Raw genomic sequence first — 23,261 nt, 5'->3', positions numbered from 1 at the left:
AGTTATTCTTAATGCCTGCTACCAGGTCGGACTCAGTCAGTTCCCCCTTGAAATCAATGAAACCAGGCTGTAGAAAGACTACCGCTTTTGTCCACAGGGGCCGTCAGAATCAACACAAAATGAAATCATTGCTGCTTTAAATTAATTGTGAATAATATAAATAAATATGTGTGATTACTGAAGCAGTTAGGGGTCATTGCAATGTTTTTCAGTTTAACCAGGTTCATGTTATTAATAGTCTTTATATAATCATAAAGACATTTCTCTGTAAAATTGAAAATTGTTCACGTTCATGTTCATGTACTATGTATTGATGATTAGAATTTCTGTTTACAATATGAAATTGAGAGGTAGAATAAGAGTAATACGTTCTGCAGTGAATTGTATTTGATGGAGATTCAGGTTGAGTTCCTGAATGATGTCCAGATCCTGGTTTCCTACACTGTGTGCACGCTGTCTGTCTGCCACACACATACGGGATGTGTGTGAGAATGACCTTGTCTTGTATCTCAGATCGCCAAGCAGCAGCAGCAGCTGATACAGCAGCAGCACAAGATCAACCTGCTTCAGCAGCAGATCCAGGTCAGCTCCTCCCAAGACTTCCTCACACAGCACAGCCAGCAGCACTAGCATGGACAGTCATTACAAATGATCAGAAATCTGTGTTTCATACAAATGAGGCAAGAACTTTTATGTAAGGTGTATCTGTCCTGCCTCGTCCCAGCAGGTGAACATGCCCTACGTGATGATCCCGGCTTTCCACCCCAACACCCAATCCCTCTCTGTCACCTCTGACCCCCAGATGACTTTGCCACTGCAACCAATCCCCTGCAAGCCAGGTCAGTCATCAAGCTAGTAAGGGGGGTTTCAGTTTTAAACACTGGAATTTGGTGCTCCACTCTGCTAACATTAGTTTCTGGGTGAAGGTGTATAGGGGTACACTTTCCTTCTTTGAAGATAAACTACAAGATCACGCTGTAGTCTGTCCGGATGCTGTGCTGTGCCCTTGCAGTCGAGTTCTACCTTTTTTGGTCCGTCAACATAAATTTATTAACAGCATTAAAAAAATCGATTTACAATCACAGAAGATAAGAATCGCGATTCTTATGTGAATGTCAATAGACCTCATTGAAATAAATGAGGGGGCTGTGCTTTTTAGGCAGCGCCGTTGTGTATCTGAACACAATGGTATTTGAGTTGAAGATGGTTTTCACAGTACACAAAACGTATCGAAACTCCCGAAGAAAGGTCTACACCCAGTACTGTAAAGCATAATCCTGGGCTATTGTTCTAACCTATAAAAGGGTCAACCCCCTCCCCACTACTGCTTTATGTTATGCTATAGTGTTGCCTGAGCAACTTTAGCGAGGCCTTGTACACAGGTGGGGCTCAATAAGGTTCCATACTTTATTAAGTCTGCCTTCAGTAATCATTGTGGTCTCTTGATAATCATCCAAGGTTTCTCTACACCAGGCCTTTAGTGCTGTAAAAACTGGGGTTTTGTCAGTTCTTTCATGGTCTATTCTTACATTCCAAAGGAAGAAAGAACATTCATCTTATGTGATAATGACTGTGTGCTTTGAAGGCCACAAACTTTTTGCTGAAAAGTTGTAGCCATTATTATAGTTCATGAGTTGCGATGCATGTGGAAACACCTTCTTATGCACTTCAATTCAAAGCCTACTTTATAGAAAATGGGAAGACATTAGTGAGATACAAATGTAGACTTTAGTTAAACAGTATGGCTGATAGTACCTTTCACACACTTATGCTTGTGCAGTTATACAGGCTATAGAGGGCACCGCGAAAAAAGCCCCAGCTTTGTGCAGTCTTGCTTTTACAAGTCTTAAAAGCTGTGCTCGTGGATGACCTTGTCCTCTCTAGCTTTTCAAACCTAAAAGACACAAGGCCAGTCTTTAACATTGTAGGGGGGCTTTAAGGATAATCATTCATTTGCTTTCTTTATTTCAAGAAATGTGTGTTCATGCGTCAGAATGTTTTGGCAGATGAATGTAAAAAAATTGTCAAAAGACTGTTGGGTTATATGGAAGAGGTCAGCTATAGTCAGAAAGTTAAAGTCATCTTTTCTTTCAAGATATGGATAGAGTAAGGACGTATGCTGTTTAATTGAATTCTGGAGCTGTCTTTGATTTTTTTGCTCATTTACATATAACTTCATTATCCCTGTAATTTCCCTGGAAGTCAAGACTAAGTGCACCTCATTCTTCGCTATGCTGTAAATTATTTTAATGCTATCACTAACGCTATGATAAAACATTTACTACATCCGAAGGGGCTTCATGGCAATCACTTTTTTTTAAGAATTCAAGTTCAACAGCTACTTTATTAAAAATGTATTTTGATTCAAGCCTAATCCTAAACTGCACTGTAGAATTGAATTGTTCCATTCATTTGCAGCGTGCCTAACACAAGACTCCTTTGTTGTTGTGCTAATGTTACCGTTAGTCTGAGAACAGCCTAACCATTACCCACGATTTTTTACACATTACTTTTAGAGGGTTTGTTAGCATGACTCATTAGTTTCCTTAATTTTGCAATAAGGATGTTCTCTTTATTAGCCTCATTTACTGAAAGGGCAAGGCCTGCAAGTCATGGCCTGTCGTGCTTATATACTGTGAATTGGCTTTGGGCGATATGATGATTTAACATGAGATGATGATGAGATTTTGCCATGTGATTTTTATTGTGGTAGCTAACCACCCTTTAATCTAATCTAGTTATTAAATATAGAGACCCAGAGTGTTCAAAACATAGTTAATAAATGAGACATTATGAAATTAATATTCATATGATATGATATATGAAAATACAAACAAAATCTATCAAATATATATATATAAATTCATCTTCTCTGCTATTAAAGACAACAGTCGACTTTGGGAACAGGGACATTTTAATAACTAAAGTCTGCTGGACTAACATTTCATAATAGTCTAAAATGCTTTTAATTATTTTTCAGTTTCATTGTTATATCATTTTTATGATTGTTTATTTGATAACATCTAATCTTCTTATTTAATTTTGAACACTTTGGGACTCCATACATACTACATAGTTAATCCCCCCATGTTGTAGTGGGCGCTTGGTACAGTGTGATTGGCCACTTCCTGTATTTTAATTAATTTATATGTTTCCATTCTTCTAATGTATGTTCATTGTTATTGTGTTGTAAGGTCAAAATTAATTAAATGAAAAGCAAATGAACAATGTAGAGTGTAAACTATAGAAGCTGCCATCACAGTTACTTCCTGACAGCTAGCTAATGCTAATAGTCACCAAACTTTGTGTTCTGTAGCTCCTGAGCCTCTCTGTCTCTGTGCAGAGTAACCACACTGGTATTTGAGCTTTATTCAGTACATTTGATATCAAGTTTGAGCTTCAGCCAATGATAATGTTTTACACTTTCCACAGCTGTGGACTATCCCATGCAGCTGCTGCAGAACCCTCACCCCACCCCCGTGAAGAGGAGCAGTGGTTCCTTCCGACAGGTACAATAGTACTACAGAATATGTGTTGTGTTTAAATGTTGACCTCAATGCAGCAAACTCAGTTCCTTCAAATGCAAACATTTCTAATGCATTTTAGAGATAGACCTGCAAGAATAGTGACTCATGGCAGTGTGTTTGTTTACTTTACAGTGTGTGTATGTACTATATACTGCATAGTTTGTGTGTGTGGATTAAGGTGCATTAAAGAAAGTGACAGCCTCCTGATTAAACAGTGAATGTACTTTTCTTGTACTTGGGAGGCTGAAAAGGGCTTTTTGAATACACCACACCCTCTGTTCAAAGCTTTAATTTGTGTAGTATAGCTGTGTGTGTGAGTGTGTTCTTGCCTGTGTGTGTGTGTAGAGTGAGGTGTATTTGCACGGCTGCTTCTCAAGCAGAGATAGACCAACACAGTTTAAATAAACAAAAGGAAAGAGAAGATGAGGTGAACAAGCAGACAAAAGACCAGAGACGCTACAAAGGTGTGACAGATGCGCTTGGACATGCTAAATCTGCCATGCATAACCGGAATACACGCACACCCTCGCCCTTACAGTTATGCCTGAGTGTGTGTAAGGGGCCCCACCCCTGCTCATCTGCTCTCCCTGTGTGTTTAGGAAGCCAGTCAGCCCCTGAACCTGACCTCCAAGCCAAAGGGGCTGGAGCTGGGGAAAACACCCAGTCCACAGAGCATGGAGCTGGGATCGCTGGCGCTGCAGGGGGCCTACAGGCACAGAGATCTCCACAGAGAAGTGTCCCACAGCCCGCCACGATCTGCCCTCAGTGAGTTATGTTGACAGTCACGCTGTCGTGACAGAAAGTGTGAATTTGTGATCCCAAAAGGGGAAAAACTGTTGCTTCCTCACAGATCCTCTGAGATGCTTGAGTCAAAGTCACCCTCTGTATTTCTGTCACAGTAACAGGGTTTAAAGGTCTAGTGTGTAACATTTTTTAAATAATAATATAGCTAATATTCATAGGTATGTTTTCATTGGTATATAATTAGAATGAGTTGTTTTTATCTACAGAGGGAGCAGGTCCTCTGCAAGCCACCTCAAGCACTGGTCCTAGAAAGGGCCTTTGACAATATTTTGCGAGTTTCACAGCCACCATAGTTTCTCCTACACACTGGGAACAGGAAGTTGAGGCGAGGGGGATGTAATCTGTGACAACAACACTAGATGCCACCAAATCCTACAAACTGGTCCTTCTAACTGTTGCCTTTGGGCCACGTTAGGCCTTTTTTGCACTTATGAAACTTCTACTGAAGGAACCTGTGGAGTTTTGTTTTGTGTGTATCTTTTTGTTTGTGGGGCTGCTGTCTAGTGCCTACTGTGTTTGATTCTACCACTAGGATGCAACAAAGCAAAAGTCAAAAGATTCTACACAGTGGCATTTAATTTTAAAGGAGAGACATTGTCACATAGATAACCCCCCATCTATTGTTTTTCATTTGTTGCTTGTAGATCTTTCCTTAAAAAAATTAAATACTGCAAAGGAAGGGAAGCATTTTACATTTCCACTTGTTTAGAACTGTAAACAGATGAGAATTAGGAGAGAAAAAAGAAAATACAGAAAGTCAAAGACATTATACCACCCAGTGTTTGACAGATGAGAGACACTGCAGTAATGAGCCATTGGCAACAAACATCTACTGTAGTTCAATTCAAAGCAGGAACTGTGGGTTATCACTATAGATATGCTTAGGAAACAAACAGAGGCTATTGGGACCTGTGGACATATGAAAAACTGAGCGTTACTTAATAATAAGAACACTGAATAAGTAATAAGATAGAATAAGTTACTGTTAATACACGTAATGAAAAGGACAAAGGAAATTCAAATAGATTTAACCTCAATCTCTATTTTGTATGAAAAACATGCAGACATTCAAGCCTAACCACGTTACAGACGCTGGATTTCCCACAATTCTAATTCTAAATTTGCACATTACGAATGTTTTTGACTACAGTGACATGTGTTTTGATAGTTTCTGTTGTTTATAAGGAACCAACGCTGTAGGCAGACTGCTCTGGGCAGCATGCACTGGAATTAATTACTACAATTTATATTTTTTATCTTTTCCCTGATAGTTTGATTAAGTTGCAATTTAAACTGGTGGCTTTAAAGAAATAAGAGGATCTGAAAAGTTGGCCACACTGAATGCACTGAACAAGGGTACTGGGCGAAAGAAACGCAAATAAATTGAAAACACGTAGGAAATGATGGGAGACAAATCTGATGACATTGCTCAAAAAACATATGAGGACATATTGAACATATTTTCTCCTGTATATTGGGGCATCATCTTGTTCCTCATTTTTTGTTCTCTTCCTCCTTGTCTTGGTTTTTGTCTCCAGGTTTCCTCGGAGACGGCGACGTGGTCACCCAGGCCATCCATGATGCCCAGCGGCTCCTGAGGAGCCACAGCACCGGCGGGCGAGAGAGGGAGAGGGACAGGGAGAGAGAGCGAGACGGTGGCGGGAAGATGGTGAGCTAATGTCCAAACTGCACGGTCCCTACATACATTGACAGGGTTTGCACCTCGCTATGTAAACATGATGGCAGATTTACATGTAATTGTCATCTCAGGTATCGTGAATCACCTGCAGCACTTTTACATTAAAGTCACAAAGGCTCCCTAGTCTGACCACAACATTTCCGTAACACGGCACAAGTCTGAACTGAATGCCGTGCGGTTAGATTAAGGCCACAGCAGCTCAAGATAAAACACAGAGGGAAAGTAAATGCACATTGCACCACTCATTTTTAACTTGAATGAATATTACATACAATTTATATATTTTTATTATAGTTTATATGTTCTATTATATTTTCATTTCATTTCATTATCATTTTCATTTTTATTTATAGCCTTTTAGCTTGAGTTGATTCTATTGCAGAGTTCAAACACTACAGATGAAAACACTGGTCAATTTTTTTTGCACATTTAGGAGGTTTTTTTACTGCAGTTTGTCTATTTGCTTCAGTAGAACTTTAACCAAAAAGTTTGATTGAGCATCAGATAATGCCTCGTTTGCATATTTATACAAAAAAAAAATGCTTTAATGTAGTTAAGTAATCAACTGAAGAGGTTTCATGGTGATATCTATTGGTTTACATTTCTACCCCCTTTAATACTAACAGGACTACTAATACTACATTTATTTAGAACACCTGCATCAGAGGTGTCTGCTACAGTCCGTTCACTGGAACCTGCAATAACAGGGGTCTGGCCACTTAGGGCCTGCGGAAACAAGTTGTGAACAGTGACATATCATCCCCTTTTTAAGTTGATATGGTGAAACAGTTGCTTATGTTCACATCCAGCTGTTACGAAGCAACATTATCATTCATCTGGAGTCATGTTTCTGCCCAACTGGCAAATATAAGTCCAATATTCACTCTCTTTTAGCTCTGTTTTTGGTCTCAGAATCAGAATTGGCCAATCAGAATTGAGGGACTGTGGTATAAATTTACATAATGGACAGCTGTGTCTAAATTACAGAAAGCCATTAGTTTAACACATAGGTACGGAGGCTAATGTCATGCTTTTTATGTCTGAAATTCCTACTTCCACATATATGCACTCACAGAATAGAAAGCCTGTGAAATGGATTGCATTTTGAAGTTTCACCACTGAAATTCAGAATAATTAAATTATTTTATGATTGTTCGTAAAAGGGCAAAATACATCTGTCAGACCTTACAGATCCCCTCCAGACATATACTGTATACAAATAATCTGCTAGGAACAATAATGTGTGTCTGAAAATCCTTAAAAAGTCATCTCCTCCTTCTACCTCATTAAAAATTTTTCCTGCTGGACACCAGATGTCTCCTACTTCACTGTAAAGTCCATTCTCAGTGGATGTGCACTGGTGGCTTCAACTCTACATCACACTCTATAAGTTGCATACTGACTATTTGTGATGTCACAAATCATGGTGGTAGGCCCCGCCCCTTAAAATCAGCTTTTCAGTGAGCACAGAGAAACTTTCCACTTTCAGCAGATGAATGTGAAAACATCCTTCTAGTGTCTTAACCCTGCACAGACAGCATTCAAACAGCACACTGTAGGAACTACAGTGTTTTTTACTGGAGGGGGACTTTAATGTAACAGCTGGAGTTTGTAATGCAACTACCGTCTTACTGAACAAATGATATGAGGAAACACTCGCTATCTGTCTCTCTTTCCCTGACTGACATCTATAGGGGTCTAATCGGGGGTCAGAGTCAGGTTTAATGTTACAGGGAGTCATGCTCCTGGGATTTAGCCGTCTGAAGAATATCGCAGCTGCAGTGTAACCACACACAGAAGTATTTTAGGTGCTGCCTTCTGCAAAATGCTGTTAAGTAAACACAGTGTGGAAATGACAAAGAAGTTAAGTCTCTGTTGTTTCCATTCTTAGTAAGTGAAAAGGGGCTGCATATTCAGTGTCCCTTGACAAAGATGGTATCAACTGCTGTTATTCTCCTTTTTTGTGAGTACATTTGCGGTCTACAGCAAAGCAAAATGGAAACTCTGTATTTAGAAATTTTGCATCTATGTAAACTGTCTGCAAAAACCGTGCTCGTTATTTTTTTGTTTTGGTTCTTGTAAAAATTGTCTTCTATTCCGGTCTCGGTTTTGATTCTTTGAGGTGGCTGAAGCTTTGGTCTCAGCCTCGTCCTGGAGCAACAGCTGTTGCAGCCTCACAATACCACAAAGGCCTCAGTGTGGCATTGACTGAGCCACCTGCCCTCTCTCTTTGTCCACAGTAATACTGTACTCTGTGGCTCTCCTCCATTATCCTGCTCCATCTCGCCTCTGTGGCTGCTATAACACCAACACTGATGGCTGACCTATTTTGGTATTACACTCCACTGCATGGGGATAAATAATGTTTTACGGCACGGGAACGGATGGCGCGTACACTGATGGTGTGATAGTTTTGCAAATTCAGAGTTGTCACATTCCCAACTCGGCCTTTTCTCCTTCACCTTTCCTCCCTCAAACAATAAACACCATTCTTCCTCCGACACAGCGTTGTCATTTCCTTTCTTTGCATTTACAGCTCTGCATTTAAACAGCAGCTGATATGGTGAGCGTGCAGTTTCTTTACCTTAAATAGCACTCTGTGTGACACATGCGTGCCTCGTAACACACCACATGGACATTGGGTCATCTTTTTTACTGCAGTCGAAATTCAAATGCTCCCTTTGTGCTCAAGTGTGAATATTTGAGTGACTCAACCACATATCTGACTTCATCTGTCTTTGTCTTTTCCACGTCTGCAGGAGTATAAAGAGTCTCCCCGCAGCGAGAGAATTTCTCACTCCGAGCGGGGTGAGGACAGACACGGCCTGCCGTCCACTGAGGACCACCTCAGCAGCGACTCTGAGGGTAGGTGTCCCTGCAGGAGCCTGTTTGATAACAATGGCCTTATCTTCACTGATAACACATTAAACAACTTCAACCATGCTAGTTATTAAAAAGTGTTTTATTATCGCCCCTGGAGAATATCAGATTGACATTTAAATATCCCAAAATAACTTCCACCACCTTCATATTCAACTCTGTCAATATCAATCAACAGCTTATTGAAGTGTGGTTGCTTTGATAAGAAATGGAACAAAAGTTTCTTGTATACACCTCAGGATGGAGAATGTGGGTGGGGAGAGTGAATCATAACTGTGCTGAAATCGGATGTTTGTGGGTGAAGAGTAAAGGTTAATAACCAGGCGAAGTAACAGTTTAAAGATGTAAAACACCAGTTTTAGAGGGAAAGGTTAATGACAAGAATAAAAATAGAAATATTTAAGAACCAATGAGTAACATCTTCCAGACGCAGCAGTCTGCTGTAATCCTCTGACTGTAGGCCTCTTTTCTGTAGGTGCTCTGCCTGTCTCGGCCCCAGGCAGCTACGCCGAGGCCCGACCCCCTCCCTCCTCGGGCCACATCAAGAGACCCATGAACGCCTTCATGGTGTGGGCCAAGGACGAGCGCAGGAGGATCCTGCAGGCCTTCCCCGACATGCACAACTCCTCCATCAGCAAGATCCTGGGTGAGCCTATAGCACTTGGTAGGGGTGGGTTTCACTCTCTATTCTGAGACGCTGTCTGGCACATGTGAGGGCACGGACAGCCACCTGCTTCACACACACATGCACACACACGCATTCACACACACACACACGCACGCGCGCACACACACACACTGGCCTGAATCCCTTTCCTTGGACCAAACATTTACATTCCATTCTATTGTGGAGAGCTTGTTGTTGTGAGCAACCACACTTCACACACACACACACAGACAGACATCGAATTCTCCATATATCACGATTATCATACGTACTCATCACTCATATACACTAATTTACTAATATATATAGTATATATATAATAATATATATATATATATATATAAACCGTTACTCTACTTAACGACACAATATCATTACTTATCACTGCTTAATCTTTATTTACAGAGAATTGTTTTCTCCTGTAAACTCTATGAGATCCATGTTTATGACAGTTTTCACACCAATTACTGCACCAGCTGATCTCACACCTCTCTGGCTGAAGATGTGTTAACCACACCTTTCACCCAATCAAATCATCTTTGGTGTTATTTAAAAAAATATGCTTTTCCATGTACCACAGTAACAATGACTATATCATAATGACAGCTTTCAATTGAGGAGTAGATCACGATGAATGTAAAATGAATACAAATGTAGATAATTAAAAATACAATAAAACATATATTTATCATTAATCCTACCAATTTAAAGGACCAGTGTGTAGGATTTGGTTGCAGATTGCAACCAACTGAATACAGCTCAGTGTTCCAAACTGTGTAGGAGAAACTACAGTGGCCGCAAAACTCACGAAAGGCCCAATCCAGAGCCAGTGTTTGTCCGTTCAGGGCTACTGTAGAAACATAGTAGTTGCACATTGTGGTCTCCGTAGAAGAGAACACAACTATTCTTATTTTCAGGTGATTATACACTAATGAAAACATACCTAAATGTTACACACTGGACCTTTTAAGGCAAGAATGTGAAACTTAAAAAAAAACAATTACACTAACCCAATCTTTTACAAATTTAAATGTTCAATTCAACCCAACACTCCCGGTTCCATAATGCAACTTGTACAGTGTGATGTAGAAACTTGAAGCCAACAGTGCACATACACTGAGAATGTAGGAGACATATAAAAAAAATCTCTTATAACGTCTTAACTCATGCCTGAAGGGGACTTTTAAAGTAAATCCCAGCCAAAACAAATCCTGAAACTCTAAATAGCTATTCAGCTGAAAAGCTGAATACACATTTTAAGCAGGCTCTCTTCCCCTCATCCTCCTTGTGCCAATGTGTCTCTGTCTTTAGGCTCCAGGTGGAAGGGCATGTCCAACCAGGAGAAGCAGCCGTACTATGAAGAGCAGGCGAGGCTTAGCAGGCAGCATCTGGAGCGCTACCCGGACTACAAGTACAAACCCCGGCCCAAACGGACCTGCATCGTGGAGGGACGGAGGCTGAGGGTGGGCGAGTACAAGGCCATGATGAAGAGCCGCCGGCAGGAGCAGAGAGCAACCTACACACACAGGTAGAAACCAGCGCACGCACAGAGGCCAACGGGCTTTATATTAAACAATTCTGAGATAATGCCAGAGTTCGACCCTGGCACACAACACTGACAATTCACTCCATTGACAAGAGTTTGATATGCACTTTCACACATTGTAGACAATTCCTGCAGCTCCCAAAGCTCTTTTTTATTCTTGAAGGCACAAACAAAAGTGGAGCATTGAGCCGGGCTTTTTTTCAGTCTGTCCTCGACGATGAATAGCATCCGTCGCCATTGTTCCCTCAAACTCCTCCAACTAGTTAAGCTGGAGAAGTTCGAGGTTGGAAATGTTAACAGTGGTTGGTTTTGAGTGTTTTTCTGTTTCTGTGTTTGTGGAAAAAATCTAACAAAGATACACTCAGGTCAAAGGTCAAACTGAAGTTAAGATTTATTTCTGCTAAGAAATCAGTATATTATTTTGGTGCATATTGTTATATTGGTAAAGAAGTTCATAGCTTCACTTTCAACCTAACAGGCAGTTAACCAGCAGGGTGGCCACTGCTGTTGCCCGGCCCATCTGAGTCCCTATGTTACTCTGTGTAAAGAGCTTCCACTTGAAATACAACTTTAAAAGCACAAATGCTGCCAAATGTTGAATGTCGAAAGGGGCAGACTTCAGCCAACGCTAAGTGCTTGTTGAAAAAGGAGAAAAAACAAAAGTTTACATTCTATACAGGGCTACAACTGCTAGCAAGCTAGGCTAACTGGTTCCCACTTTGAAATCCAAACTTAACAGCACAACATCTCCTCAATGTTACTTCCCCAATAATGTAACCATCAGATAGCCTATAGTTATGACCACCAGTTTTAATTATTTCATCTTTGTTTCCCAGAAATCATGTTTTGTCCATCAGTTTGGCTAAATACTACAGTATCCATGAGCCTCAGCCACCAATGCGTTGCAATGCAATGAATTTGTGAACGAAACACGGTGCCATAGTTGCTTAATTCATCCAAAATTGATCCAGATTGGTGTTTGTGTTGGTTTGTCAACATCATGATCTTTAGCTTTAGCCATTAGCGGTGCTAAGCAGCTGTTTTTAACTGGTCTGAAACAGTCTCTGAAAGTTATTCTTAATGCCTGCCACTGGGTCGGATTCAACTTTTTCTCAAATAACTAGATACATTTGGTTAATCTTTTGCACTGATGAGTTTCATGGCCTTTCATAGTGTAGAAGTGCTTCACCGAACACTGTTGATGGAAAACGAATGGGACTTCGCTTCCTCTTCTTTTGAAAAGTAAAAAACATGCACAATAGCTGCAATGTCACTTTAGTGAGAATTCAAATTTCTGTTTGACCTTCAACTGGAAACCAAGATAATAATCAAACATATTCATGAATACTTGTTTAAAACCTGATAAAAGTGTCTTGTATTAGTGGCTCAGAATAACGGTATCACAGTTAAACCTCATCACTTCCGTCATATAACAGGTAAATGTCTCTGAATATCAGCAAACCGACGTATTAACAGAAACTAATTTAAATGAATGAATGCTGTTGTCTTATTGTGCACGTCACTTCCTTTCCAGTCAAACGGAACCACAGCAGATCCACTACTCCCACAACGACGGCCAGTACCCGGGGGGCGCCGGCTCGGTCTCGGTGGCGACCATGCCCTTTCACCCTGCATTACTGGAGCATTACCTGCCGCAGGTCCCTCAGGCGCCGCGCCGAGCCGAGGGCCACGCCACACCCACCTCCTTGCCCAGAGAGAGGGAGCGGGAGCGTGAGCGCGAGCGGGAGAGGCCTACGTACAGCGAAGGCGAGGAAAGCGACGGTGGAGAGAGGAGCGAGGGGGAACTGGTGCTCTTGACAGACTGAAGGGGGGAGGGAGGGGTCAGGGAGGAGGAAAAAGGAAAACGGAGGTGAGGGATGAGGAGAGGAGGAAGGGTAGCTAAGGAGGAAGGGTGCTTTGTTGACTGATAGTCAGAGGAGAAGAATGGAGGATGAACAGGATTGCCTCTGTTAGACAAAAGTGAAGAGATGTGGTCATACACCCTTGTAAATTAGTTGTTTTCCCTGCACCACACACACATACACACACACACGTAAAGGCAAGCTCTTATCTTACTCTTTTCCCTTCATAGACATGTCATCAGCTGCTTTGTTTTAGAATACAGAAGTTATATTGAAGTTATAATGTAGAAGGTTTATCACTTAATCCCTTATGTTTCTCGTCATCCTCCCATGTTGCCAAACAGAAGCCCCCACAGGGGCACATTCAATGGAGGAAAGTGTAAACTAAACCTCACAAGTTCAATAGAATCCCTGTTTTCACCTGTTAGACAGCTGAGGGACCTCAGAGCGGCTGCTCTCTGGTTGGAGCAACAGGCCCGTGATGGAGCTGTGTGTTATTAGTATGTCAGTACTGCCCCCTGCTGGTAACAGCTGGTTATTACTAAATGAAGACAACCAGAGGAGTAAGGCTTTATATCATTGTACTGAAAACACTGACATATTACAGCTAACTCACCGAACTCATGGTTCAGATTGTCTGGAAAGCGTGCACCTGGAATTTGCGAGTCAAAAGTCAAATTTGATCTTTAAGGATAATCTGATTTTTGTTCCCTTGTATGGTTTAAGCTCCAAAACACACACTGGATCCTACTCTTCCCATAATGCAACTTGATAAAGTTTTTCATTAGACCCTCCCTGCCCACTATGTTTCAGACTGATGACATTGTCAGGGTTATCTTTCAGATTTGGGAGTGATCCCTCCAGTTTTTATAGAGTAGTAAACTGAACTTAATGTTTAATATTACTGGAGTGCCCCTTTAATAAATCAAATCTAATTGGAATCACATCCCAGCAGCCATTAGGAGCATTGTTCGCTTTAAGCTAGAGTTGGGTGACAAATCCATTAAATCTATTGATTTGAATTTCATCAGTGTGTAACATTTAGGAGGATCTATTGGCAGAAATGGAATATAATATTAATAGTTTTCATTGAATAATCAACTGAAAATAAGAATGGTGTTTTGGTTACCTTAGAGTGAGCTAATATCTACAGACGCTGCAGGTCGCCTTCCATGGAGTCCGCCATGTTGAGCCGCCGTCGCATTCTCTGCACACTTCACAGCCAGCGCAGTTTCTCCTTCGTGCTTAGAAGGGAGGAGTTTGAAGCAACTATACAGTTAGATGCCATTAAATCTTACACACTGCACAATAACATTTCCCCATAGTATCCTATAAGAGAAGAAGGGGCCGCAGTGATAAGACATTACTGACACGGTGATGTTTCACATGTCTTTTGTAGTCTGAGATTTTCACCCAGCCCTACTTTAAGCTCATACAATATGTCTTTACATCTGTCTCACTGAAAGAAATCCTGTCCGGATTATCATTTCTGGAGATTAGGTCTTATCTTGTTTGTCAGCACCAACGGAACAAATGTTCTAGTTAAGGAACAGTTAAGGGATGTCTCATCGCAACTAACAGTTTTCAATCACACCGCCAGCCAGTTAGATTATATGTGAGAAGCTGCATCGCAGATAATATACAGTAAACCAACAATCAAACCCCCCTCTTCCTCGTCCTCCCACATCATACTGTTCAGCTGAGCTGTGCTGTATATGCTGTATCCGTGTGTCTATCAGTTCCCTCTCCATAGCATGGTGGGTTGACCTCAGCCTTGCCTATTTTTTTATACCTCTGTGTTTGCTTCTTTGAGTGTTAATTGATTGTCGTGTTGAGCACCTCCTATCTGTGTATCCCAATGTGTTTTTTTTTTTGCTGCTTTTGAGTTGCAGCCTCCCACAGCACTGCAGAAAATATCCACATATACACTCTATACATATATATTCTTTTTTTTAATCTGGAAAAATGACTCGCAATCGCCATCGTCTTGGTACGAGTATGTTGGGCCTCGTTCTAAGATACTGACATACAGATTTCTTTTCTGAAGCGCCACTGGAATTAGTTTCAGATTTGAAGACTGAAAGTGAAACTAAATGACATTTTTGCAGTGATAGATCAATCGGCCTCATGTTAGAATTAAGGTGAAGTTTGATCTGAATAGGCTACACTGTCTAATTATCTTTTATTTTCCTGTTCACACATCACATTTCAAATGGGAGCGGAAGCTGCCGTTCATTGGCTGGATGTACTACCCCTCTCTAATGGTGGATACAGAGACAGAGAAAGGGTCAATTAATGGTTATGAGCTTGTTGACAGTGAGAGAAATATACAAAGGTTTTGAGTGACTGAACCACTGGTCGATTTTATGAGAACAAAGATACCAAAATCATCCACGAGTCCTCAGTACATCATCGGTGCTAACAATTCTGCTTACCGAGCGATATTAGGCTCCATATTAGCACTTAGCAGGCCTACACTATGTTCTTTGATAGTGAGGCTGCATTCACTGATGGTTGGAGTTACTTTATCGCTGCTTGTTGCAGAAGTATGCTGAAAGCTTGTGTTTTAATGACGTACAAGTAAAAGTAATATTTGTGTGCTGTGAGCTAGCTGCTAGTGAACTGTGTACATGAAAACACATTCAACTTCCCAAGTAAGAACACTGATTTAACAGTTTTCCTTGTAGGAAAAAGGAAATCCTTAGTTCCAATAATAAATAATGGCAAGCTCAATGCTAATGATGCTACAGTTTAGCATACACCGTCTTTATTGATTTGAATAACAAGCTACAGACTTTAAAGCCAAATGGTGAGTTATCTTAAATGAACTGTAGCTTAATTTGTAGTTGTATGTAATAAAGTGGTACAGTTTAATCAAAACGTAAGAGAAAAAATGTTACTAACTGGCAAGCTAGAATGTTTAGCTAACAGCCTGGTGCTATTAGCCTGTAGGAATCTGTGGCTAACAGTTTCGAGCACATAGATCATTTTGGTGTTTTTGTTCTCATCGCTCAATGACCACATTGACCGATGGACAGTTCAACTACAACATAATGTACCTAACACTGGGGTCAATCCACCTGTAGTTAACTGGTAGCTAACTTTTAGCTAACTGTAAGATTGACTAATCAAAATAGCGGGAAAAGACTTCACTATATACAATCATGGTCAGGGCTGTGTAAAGTAAAGATGCTGGCTTTTGTGCACAGAGACGGATATCAGAGGAAAATATCGTATTTTAGCGGAGACGCGCTGAGGAGCCACCTGTCGTTACCCCTGCTGATGTAAATATAGAAAGAGACTTTATTTTGTTTATAAGAGCCTGTGTAATTTAAAGGTGTATGTTTCTTTATGTTTTCAGAGTTTTGTGTTGTTGGTTTTTTTCTTGAAAGACAATAAATTGGTTGTGTTAATTTGTGTGATTTTCTTCTTTTGTGTGCGAGTGTGTGTGAGACCGGCTTGTGTAAATGTCTCCCCGCAGGCCCTGCTTGGTTCAGTAATTACTTTGCTCCATAATTCAGGTCTCCCAGAGGTCGTTCCCACGGTAACACACCACCTCAGCTCTTCTCAGCTCACCGTTGCATTTACCCATTATATCAGCATGACAGCGAATGCTGTTTATTTCCCGTATCTCAGCTGGTTAAAAAAACAATCACTGCAAATTAGCATCTGAAACAAACGTATTAATCACATCAGAAAATCGGGAAGTGACGCACCTGAATGGATCACAGCTGTGTGGTATTCGTTACACCTGTGCTTCTCCTACTGAGACACCTGTCTGCGTGAACAAGTGGAAGGAGTTTAAAGAAAGTTTCAACTGTAAAAAATGGAAAGATGTGCTCTCTTCATACAGCACAGTGTATTACAATGTGATTGACAATATAGGCGTAAACATGAGAACCTAAGGAACGTAAGAATATAAACTGGAGTAAACTGACCCACCGTATATTAAACATACCACGCAGCAGTAAAACCCCACAACATCCACACGATCAAACAAACCCCTGCCCCGTCACAGTACACACACACACACACAAGAAGACCTTTGCCTGATGACCTGAGATGCTGGATCGGGTTAAAATCAGTGAGAAAGTCAGAAATGTACTGAGGAGCAGAACCATTAAGAGCTTTACAGGCAGGCTTTGGGAGTAATGGATTACATGCAGCTGAGTTATGTAATCAGGATGCAAAAAAAAAAAGGTGAGCTACCCTGCAGCCCTGCTCAGTGCGTCAGAAAAACTGATGTATTTTAAAATTGTAATCCTGCTCTTAATCCCCATTGTTACTAAATGTAACTGTAATCCATTACAGTCAGAAAAGAAGACGTAATCAGATTACAGTTATATTTAGCGGCCCGGGTTTGATCCCAACCTGTGGCCCTTTGCAGCATGTCACCCCCTTCAATCTCTCCCCCCTTTCCTGTCTATCTTCACCTGTTCTATCAAAATAAAGGCACAAAAAGCACATTTGTTGTTGAGGAAATCGGAAAATAATAAAGTTATGTTAATATTGTGATACTTGGATTATGTAACTGACGTAACGTACTGGAGTAATATGTGAGGACTTGGAGCCATTAGACTACTGATTGTTTGGATAATTCTGCAAGTAGAGTGTTGCAGTAGTCTAGCCTGTTTGAGATGAATGCATGAATCTATTTCCTGTGGATTTACCATGCCAGAGCCCAGAGTATCAAACTGTAAGAGAGTTAGTTTAGTTTAACTCTGGGACCTCCTGACCTACTTCTTATATTGCAAATACTTTAACATTAACATACATTCAATTACTAAAATCCACAGTAGGTGACTTTTACAAAAATAACTATTTGTCATATTTGCTTTCACTTTCACTATATCCAACATCAGACAGATCATTTGTGAAATAAAACACACATTAGTTACCTAGTGCGAGTTCAAGGTAGAACCTTATTTAGTATCAATGGTAATGCCTGTGTTTAACCTACTTTTTGTGTGAAAAAGGCCTACCGTTATCAGATTTAATCGTGCTTGAGTCCCACTCACATCAGTTAGAGCACAGACAAAAACAACTCCATATTTTTAACACATTTGTACCCTTCTAACCTAATAAAAGTGTTACTCTTTGGGAGTGCTGGGAATTGGATGCTTTAGGCTACATCCGACTCATGGGTGAAATTTTCTTCCTATTGAAAAGTATTGGTTGCAGCTAACCCAGTCTTAATTGGAGTTTATTAATGCAGCAACAATAACAATGTTCACTTTGTGTTGACTCTGGGGGCCCCTGTGGACAAAAGTAGGAGTGTTTGATTGATTTCAAGGGGAATCTGACCGGTGGCAGGCATCAAGATTAACGCTGGCGGTTTTGTTTGTTTCTGTAGGTCCTATAGAGGCATCAGTATTAAGCTGAGACGGTTTTAGAGCTTGTTAAAAACTCCTCTTATATGTTTATATGTTTAAATATAATATGGTGAGAGTGCGAGTAGAAAAAGACAGATGAAGTCTCAGCCATGACAACCTCCACACATAGGATGTTGACAGTCATCACCACAGTCTATTTCAGCGTGTGTGTGTGTGTTTTGGCAGGATGTCCCACAGCACAAGTTTCTTCCTTCCTTCCTCCTGTTTGGGCCAAGGCACCGGGTCAGCTGGCACACAGAAACAAACAGGAGGAAGCTGGAGTGTCAAAAGAAAAGTCACACAGTGGTAGAGATTCCCACAACTTTGGAGAGCGGACAAATCGAAAGCACACAGCCATTTTTAGTATTTTATACATTTTAATGGAAATATTTACTGACGACTGTTAAATAATTCTTCTTGCCACTCCTACAGAGGTGTGAAGGATCACTGTACAGTAAGCTTTTTCACAGTATTTCTTACAGTATTTACATCCTCCATCTCCGCACGAATTCAACACAGCATCTCCTTTAGCAGCGGATGAGTACATTTACAAAGTCACATCTGCAAGCCAAATGCTGGGTCCCTTTACACAGCGCTCAAAGCATTTACAAAAAGGAAATATCAGCATACAAAGGGGGGGAAAAAATCAGTTATCTGTACAGTGTTTCTCAAAATTAAGTTAGTACATTCACACACAAAAATAGTTAATCTCAAATGAACTGCAATGCAAACCCTCTGATGCTAACCATTTTGGTATGATTAGAAAACGATGAAAGAAAAGGTGTGAAATGCAACATTAGATTCACTCAATAAATAAACCCTGTTTAAAACTGACCTACCATAAAGAGAGTGAAATCTTTGACGGCCAGCATGGAACAGGAAATTCAGATGGCCCGGTCAGCAGAAAAAAAATGATGTATTGGTCTTTAAACATTTTTCAACTTCACTGTCCACACTAACTTCTTGTTTGGCTTATTTTCACCTTACCCACTGTGTAATGTAATGAGCAAAAAGTCAACAAAGTCATCAGTGTGTGTCTGGTAACGTTGAGTTGAATGATTCAAAGTATGATAGTGATACTTCCAGTGATTACACTTCATTGTTTTCACTCTACGTTCTGTGGATCCACAACTCCTGAAAGCAAAAATGTCAGACTTCATTGTCAGTGCAGTCAACAGTGCAAAACCTTTAGCTAACATTAGCTAACTTTTTCATAAACAAAACAAGTTACAATTAAGACGCGTAGTAGGAAGAGAGAGCTGTCATAGGTCTCATTGATGATCATTTTCCTATGGATAGTTAAAAGGCCCCATCACTTTGTCTTTCCACTATAGATTCTTTACGTATATCCACAGACGTAGCTTTTCTATCTGTAGATTCACAAAAAACACACATTTAATGTCACTGAAAATAATTCATAACTTAAGTTAAGACTTTGGAAACAGTAGTTTGACAAAGTGATACTAACCAGTTTTCTAGCTTTTTTCGACAACAGATCCATCTCCATGACAACTGAGCAAACTCAATCTGCTGATGAAGACGGCATGATGCAGTTGAAAGCTCTGGTTCTGTCAAATCAATAACTTGTTCTCCAGTGCTAGTTTGTGTGTTTAAAGATCAACGTAACACCTACTGAAAATCTTGTCTTCACTGACCTCTAGTGGTTTAACTTCTCACATTGCTAGGACTAAATAAAGAGATGAAAAACACTGCTTTTGTTGGCATTGTATTAAGTTGTTTTTTAAAGACCTGTCAATATATCAGTGTCTGAGCTGAGTAGAGCGACAGAAACTGCTGTTTTACTCATCTACATCAGTGAATTAAGGATTTATTTCAACCAAACCAGAGCTGGTGATAGTTGGGACAGTGGGAAGACTAACAAATACTGTTGTGGTGAGTTTTATTTTGTTTCTGTCTACTTTGAATGTCAGACGATGATATACGAGGTAAAATGATCATTTCTGTCTATGGAGTGTGGTGGCAAGTGATAGTTAACAAAAGATCTATCTATTTCCATGATTTTGTCAGAAACTTAAAATAACAATCTGAGCCTGTCAGTGGCAGAAACAACAACTTTTAGAGGACGTACTTTGACGGTGCATTTGTCCCCAAGGATTAGCCGACGTTACATAGCAGAACATTTTGCAGCTATTCTCTGTGAATCAAGGGTTTATTCTGACTAAACCAGCGTCAGTGATTGTTGGAAAGACTAAGGTCTTGGTGAATTTTAGTGTATTCCTGTCTTGTTTTGGTCTGAGGTGCTGGTGCTCTAGTGCGACATCCAGTGGAAAGTGAATTTCATAACCTATAAAATACACACTGGACTGAACTATGTCAGCAACAAGATGATTTTGGTGCGTAACCTTTTGATGCCATTCCACACGGTGGGTAAGGTGACCAGTGGACCAAATGGCTGCTAAAATATTAGCACACTTCTGAATGAGTGCAAAGTTTGTAGGACAACCCTACAGTTATCTCTAGCCTTTAACATCACTGCCTGCTAATGTTAGATAGAATTTCAGAGGAAACAAAATAAAGCTACCCCCTAACTTTCATCTTCCAAAATCCCAAACTGTGTCACTAGATGAGGTCCACTGTGGGTCAGTGTCCTCTATTAAGTGAATGGAGAAATGCATTCAGAGCTCATGGAGTGCAAATGCCCTTTTTATCCAGGCTGAATTCCTACCAGGGTATTAGGATGTGCGTTCAAGCAGCAAGCTCACTAATTTGGTCTTTGTCTGCAAATCTACTAAGCAGATTACTCCACTTGTAGTTCCCTAAAATAAGGGCCTCTTGATTATTCTCAAATTAAAAATGCACTACTGACATGGGTGATAGCTTTTTCAACTATTTCGTCTGTAGCTTTTATGCTCCTAAATATGTGCCATCATACGAGTACATCTTTCACTAAGCAACTCTTAAACCCACTTTAGCTTCACACAGCCCCTGAGTTATAATTCACATTCAGAAGGCTCTGATCATCACTAAGGATAAGAACCACTCACACATTTCAAATATACATGCGATTCCTCTGAAAGCACTTGTGTCATTCCTTAGGTTGACTGTCCAGACTGGAAACCATTAACATCAGCTGGTATCTGCCTGTTCTGCTGCTCACTTTGTAAATTATTAAGCCTGACAGTTACATGAGACCTGCACTGGAGGACAAAGGTCAGAGCTCAGTGTCTCCCCCTGCTGGGCCTGTGAGAGGTTAAATATCCTGAAGAGTATGTGTGTAAGAGACAGGACATCCCTTTTCTGGAGCCCAGCATTAATGAACAGCTTCAGAAGGTATCACCTTTTGCTCAGATTCACTCATGAAAGTAAAGGACTGAGTCCTGTGCTTCAGTTCATTATAACCAGAGGTCAGGGAACAATGTATCTGCAGGATTCAAAAAGCCAAATACAGGACTATTTAAGACCTTCTTACAGTGTATGCAGAACTTAGTTAAGGCCAAATGAATTAAAGCCAATGTCTAATTAAATCTAAGTTGATTATGAGAGCTCTTAAACTGTAAGTGGCCAGAATGAGAAAAAGGAGAAATTAATGGCCATTAAGACCAACTGTGCTTTAAAGGGCACTTCACTGATTTGACATATGCAGATGGTCGTGTAAGTACTACTCAGCAACTGTTTTTATAATTGCTTAATAACTGCAGTCACTTTTCAAGTTTTCTGCTTTCAGCTTGTTCAATGGGAGCATTTGTTTTTCTGTCATAAATCACTGTAATGAATATTTTGGGGTTTTGGATTGTTGGTCAGGAAAAAAAGAGGTTGTTTAGGGCTCAGGGATGTTTTGATTAGCATTTGTAATAACATTTCAGAGCTCTAACCTGCAGATCACTCCCTGATGAAAATAATCATTAGTCGTAGCCCTAGACTCAAGTGACGTCACTTCAGTCATTTCAGTGTGGGATTGGAGACAAATTTACAAAAGAAACTTTGCATTGCCAACTAGAAAGAAAGAAAGTTGAAATAGTTGCATTGTGGGAAATGTAGGATGCAGTGTTCAGGCTCTCTCAGTCTCTGCTGCTTCAATTTTGACAGTTTCTTTAAAAACAAAAGCTTTCACGTCCTCCCCTCTTACAGAAGTGTTATAGTAAATAGCTGGAGTACAAAGACAGACAGAATATGTACAGTACTGAAACTCTTGTCTATTAACCTAAGAGTCCTGATAATGCTTTGCTTAAAGGGCACTCCACAGATATAGCATTGCACTACTATAACATTGTCGGACTCATGGCAAACCATTTTAAACACAAATCGATGCAGCAGAACCAGACCTACATTACCCATAAGCTCACTTCTTTCTGACACCACACGTCCAGATTTGTTTTCATTTTCAAGCCTGTAGACCCCAACTGACACTGACCTGAGTGACATCACTTGAGGACATTTTTGAGATTTTTTTATATAACTTTTTCCACATATGCAGAAGTACTCATCAACACCTTTAAACAGGCTTTGGTGTGTGAAATTGGTAGAGTTTCTTTTAGAATGTTTTGGGTCAGATGCCATCTTTTTCCATCTAAGTAATGGGTGATCTTCATGACAGCAGCACAGCCCCATTCATGCCTCTTTTTTAAGCTAGACTTGATTTGACCGCGGATATAACTTATGCAATGTCTGATTATGTAACAAAATTTGGCTCCAAATCTGGGATGTAACTGGGAAAGGATTACAGTGTGGGGCTGAGAGCAACCTCTGAGGGTAAGATGGTCTGTGGAACAGGTGCTACTGCCACAGTCTAAACAGATAAAGGGAGATATGAAACAAAACCGGGGTGGGAGGAGATCAAAGATGGTAACGTGCGGAGAGCAGACAGCAGGAGGGCATAAAAGAGGGGGAGGAGGGGTTGGCGGTGGGGGTGACTGAGGTTATGATTTTCCAAGAGGTCTGGAAAG

At 40.5% G+C, this 23,261-nt stretch overlaps 1 protein-coding gene across 2 annotated transcripts in view; it reads left to right on the top strand.

Annotated features, from left to right (window-relative positions):
- LOC118328790 (transcription factor SOX-13-like) overlaps nt 1-16,398 on the top strand; it is a 38,812-nt gene extending 22,414 nt beyond the window's left edge. The window contains exons 6-14 of one of the 2 annotated variants that reach the window (XM_035662691.1): nt 514-582; nt 728-839; nt 3,433-3,509; nt 4,127-4,292; nt 5,870-6,000; nt 8,790-8,895; nt 9,386-9,556; nt 10,889-11,105; nt 12,658-16,398. In XM_035662691.1, the coding sequence (XP_035518584.1) occupies nt 514-582; nt 728-839; nt 3,433-3,509; nt 4,127-4,292; nt 5,870-6,000; nt 8,790-8,895; nt 9,386-9,556; nt 10,889-11,105; nt 12,658-12,949 (1,341 nt within the window). In that variant the 3' untranslated portion in view covers nt 12,950-16,398. Of the gene's footprint in view, nt 1-513; nt 583-724; nt 840-3,432; nt 3,510-4,126; nt 4,293-5,869; nt 6,001-8,789; nt 8,896-9,385; nt 9,557-10,888; nt 11,106-12,657 lie in introns of both variants that reach the window. The other variant, XM_035662690.1, reaches the window with a different exon arrangement.
- The last annotated feature ends 6,863 nt before the right edge of the window (nt 16,399-23,261 follow it).

This window comes from Morone saxatilis, unplaced genomic scaffold, assembly GCF_004916995.1.
Source record: "Morone saxatilis isolate NCDOM2014 unplaced genomic scaffold, NCSU_SB_2.0 Contig18, whole genome shotgun sequence".
NCBI classification, from domain to species: Eukaryota; Metazoa; Chordata; class Actinopteri; family Moronidae; genus Morone; species Morone saxatilis.
This window is presented reverse-complemented; position numbering and strand designations above follow the sequence as displayed.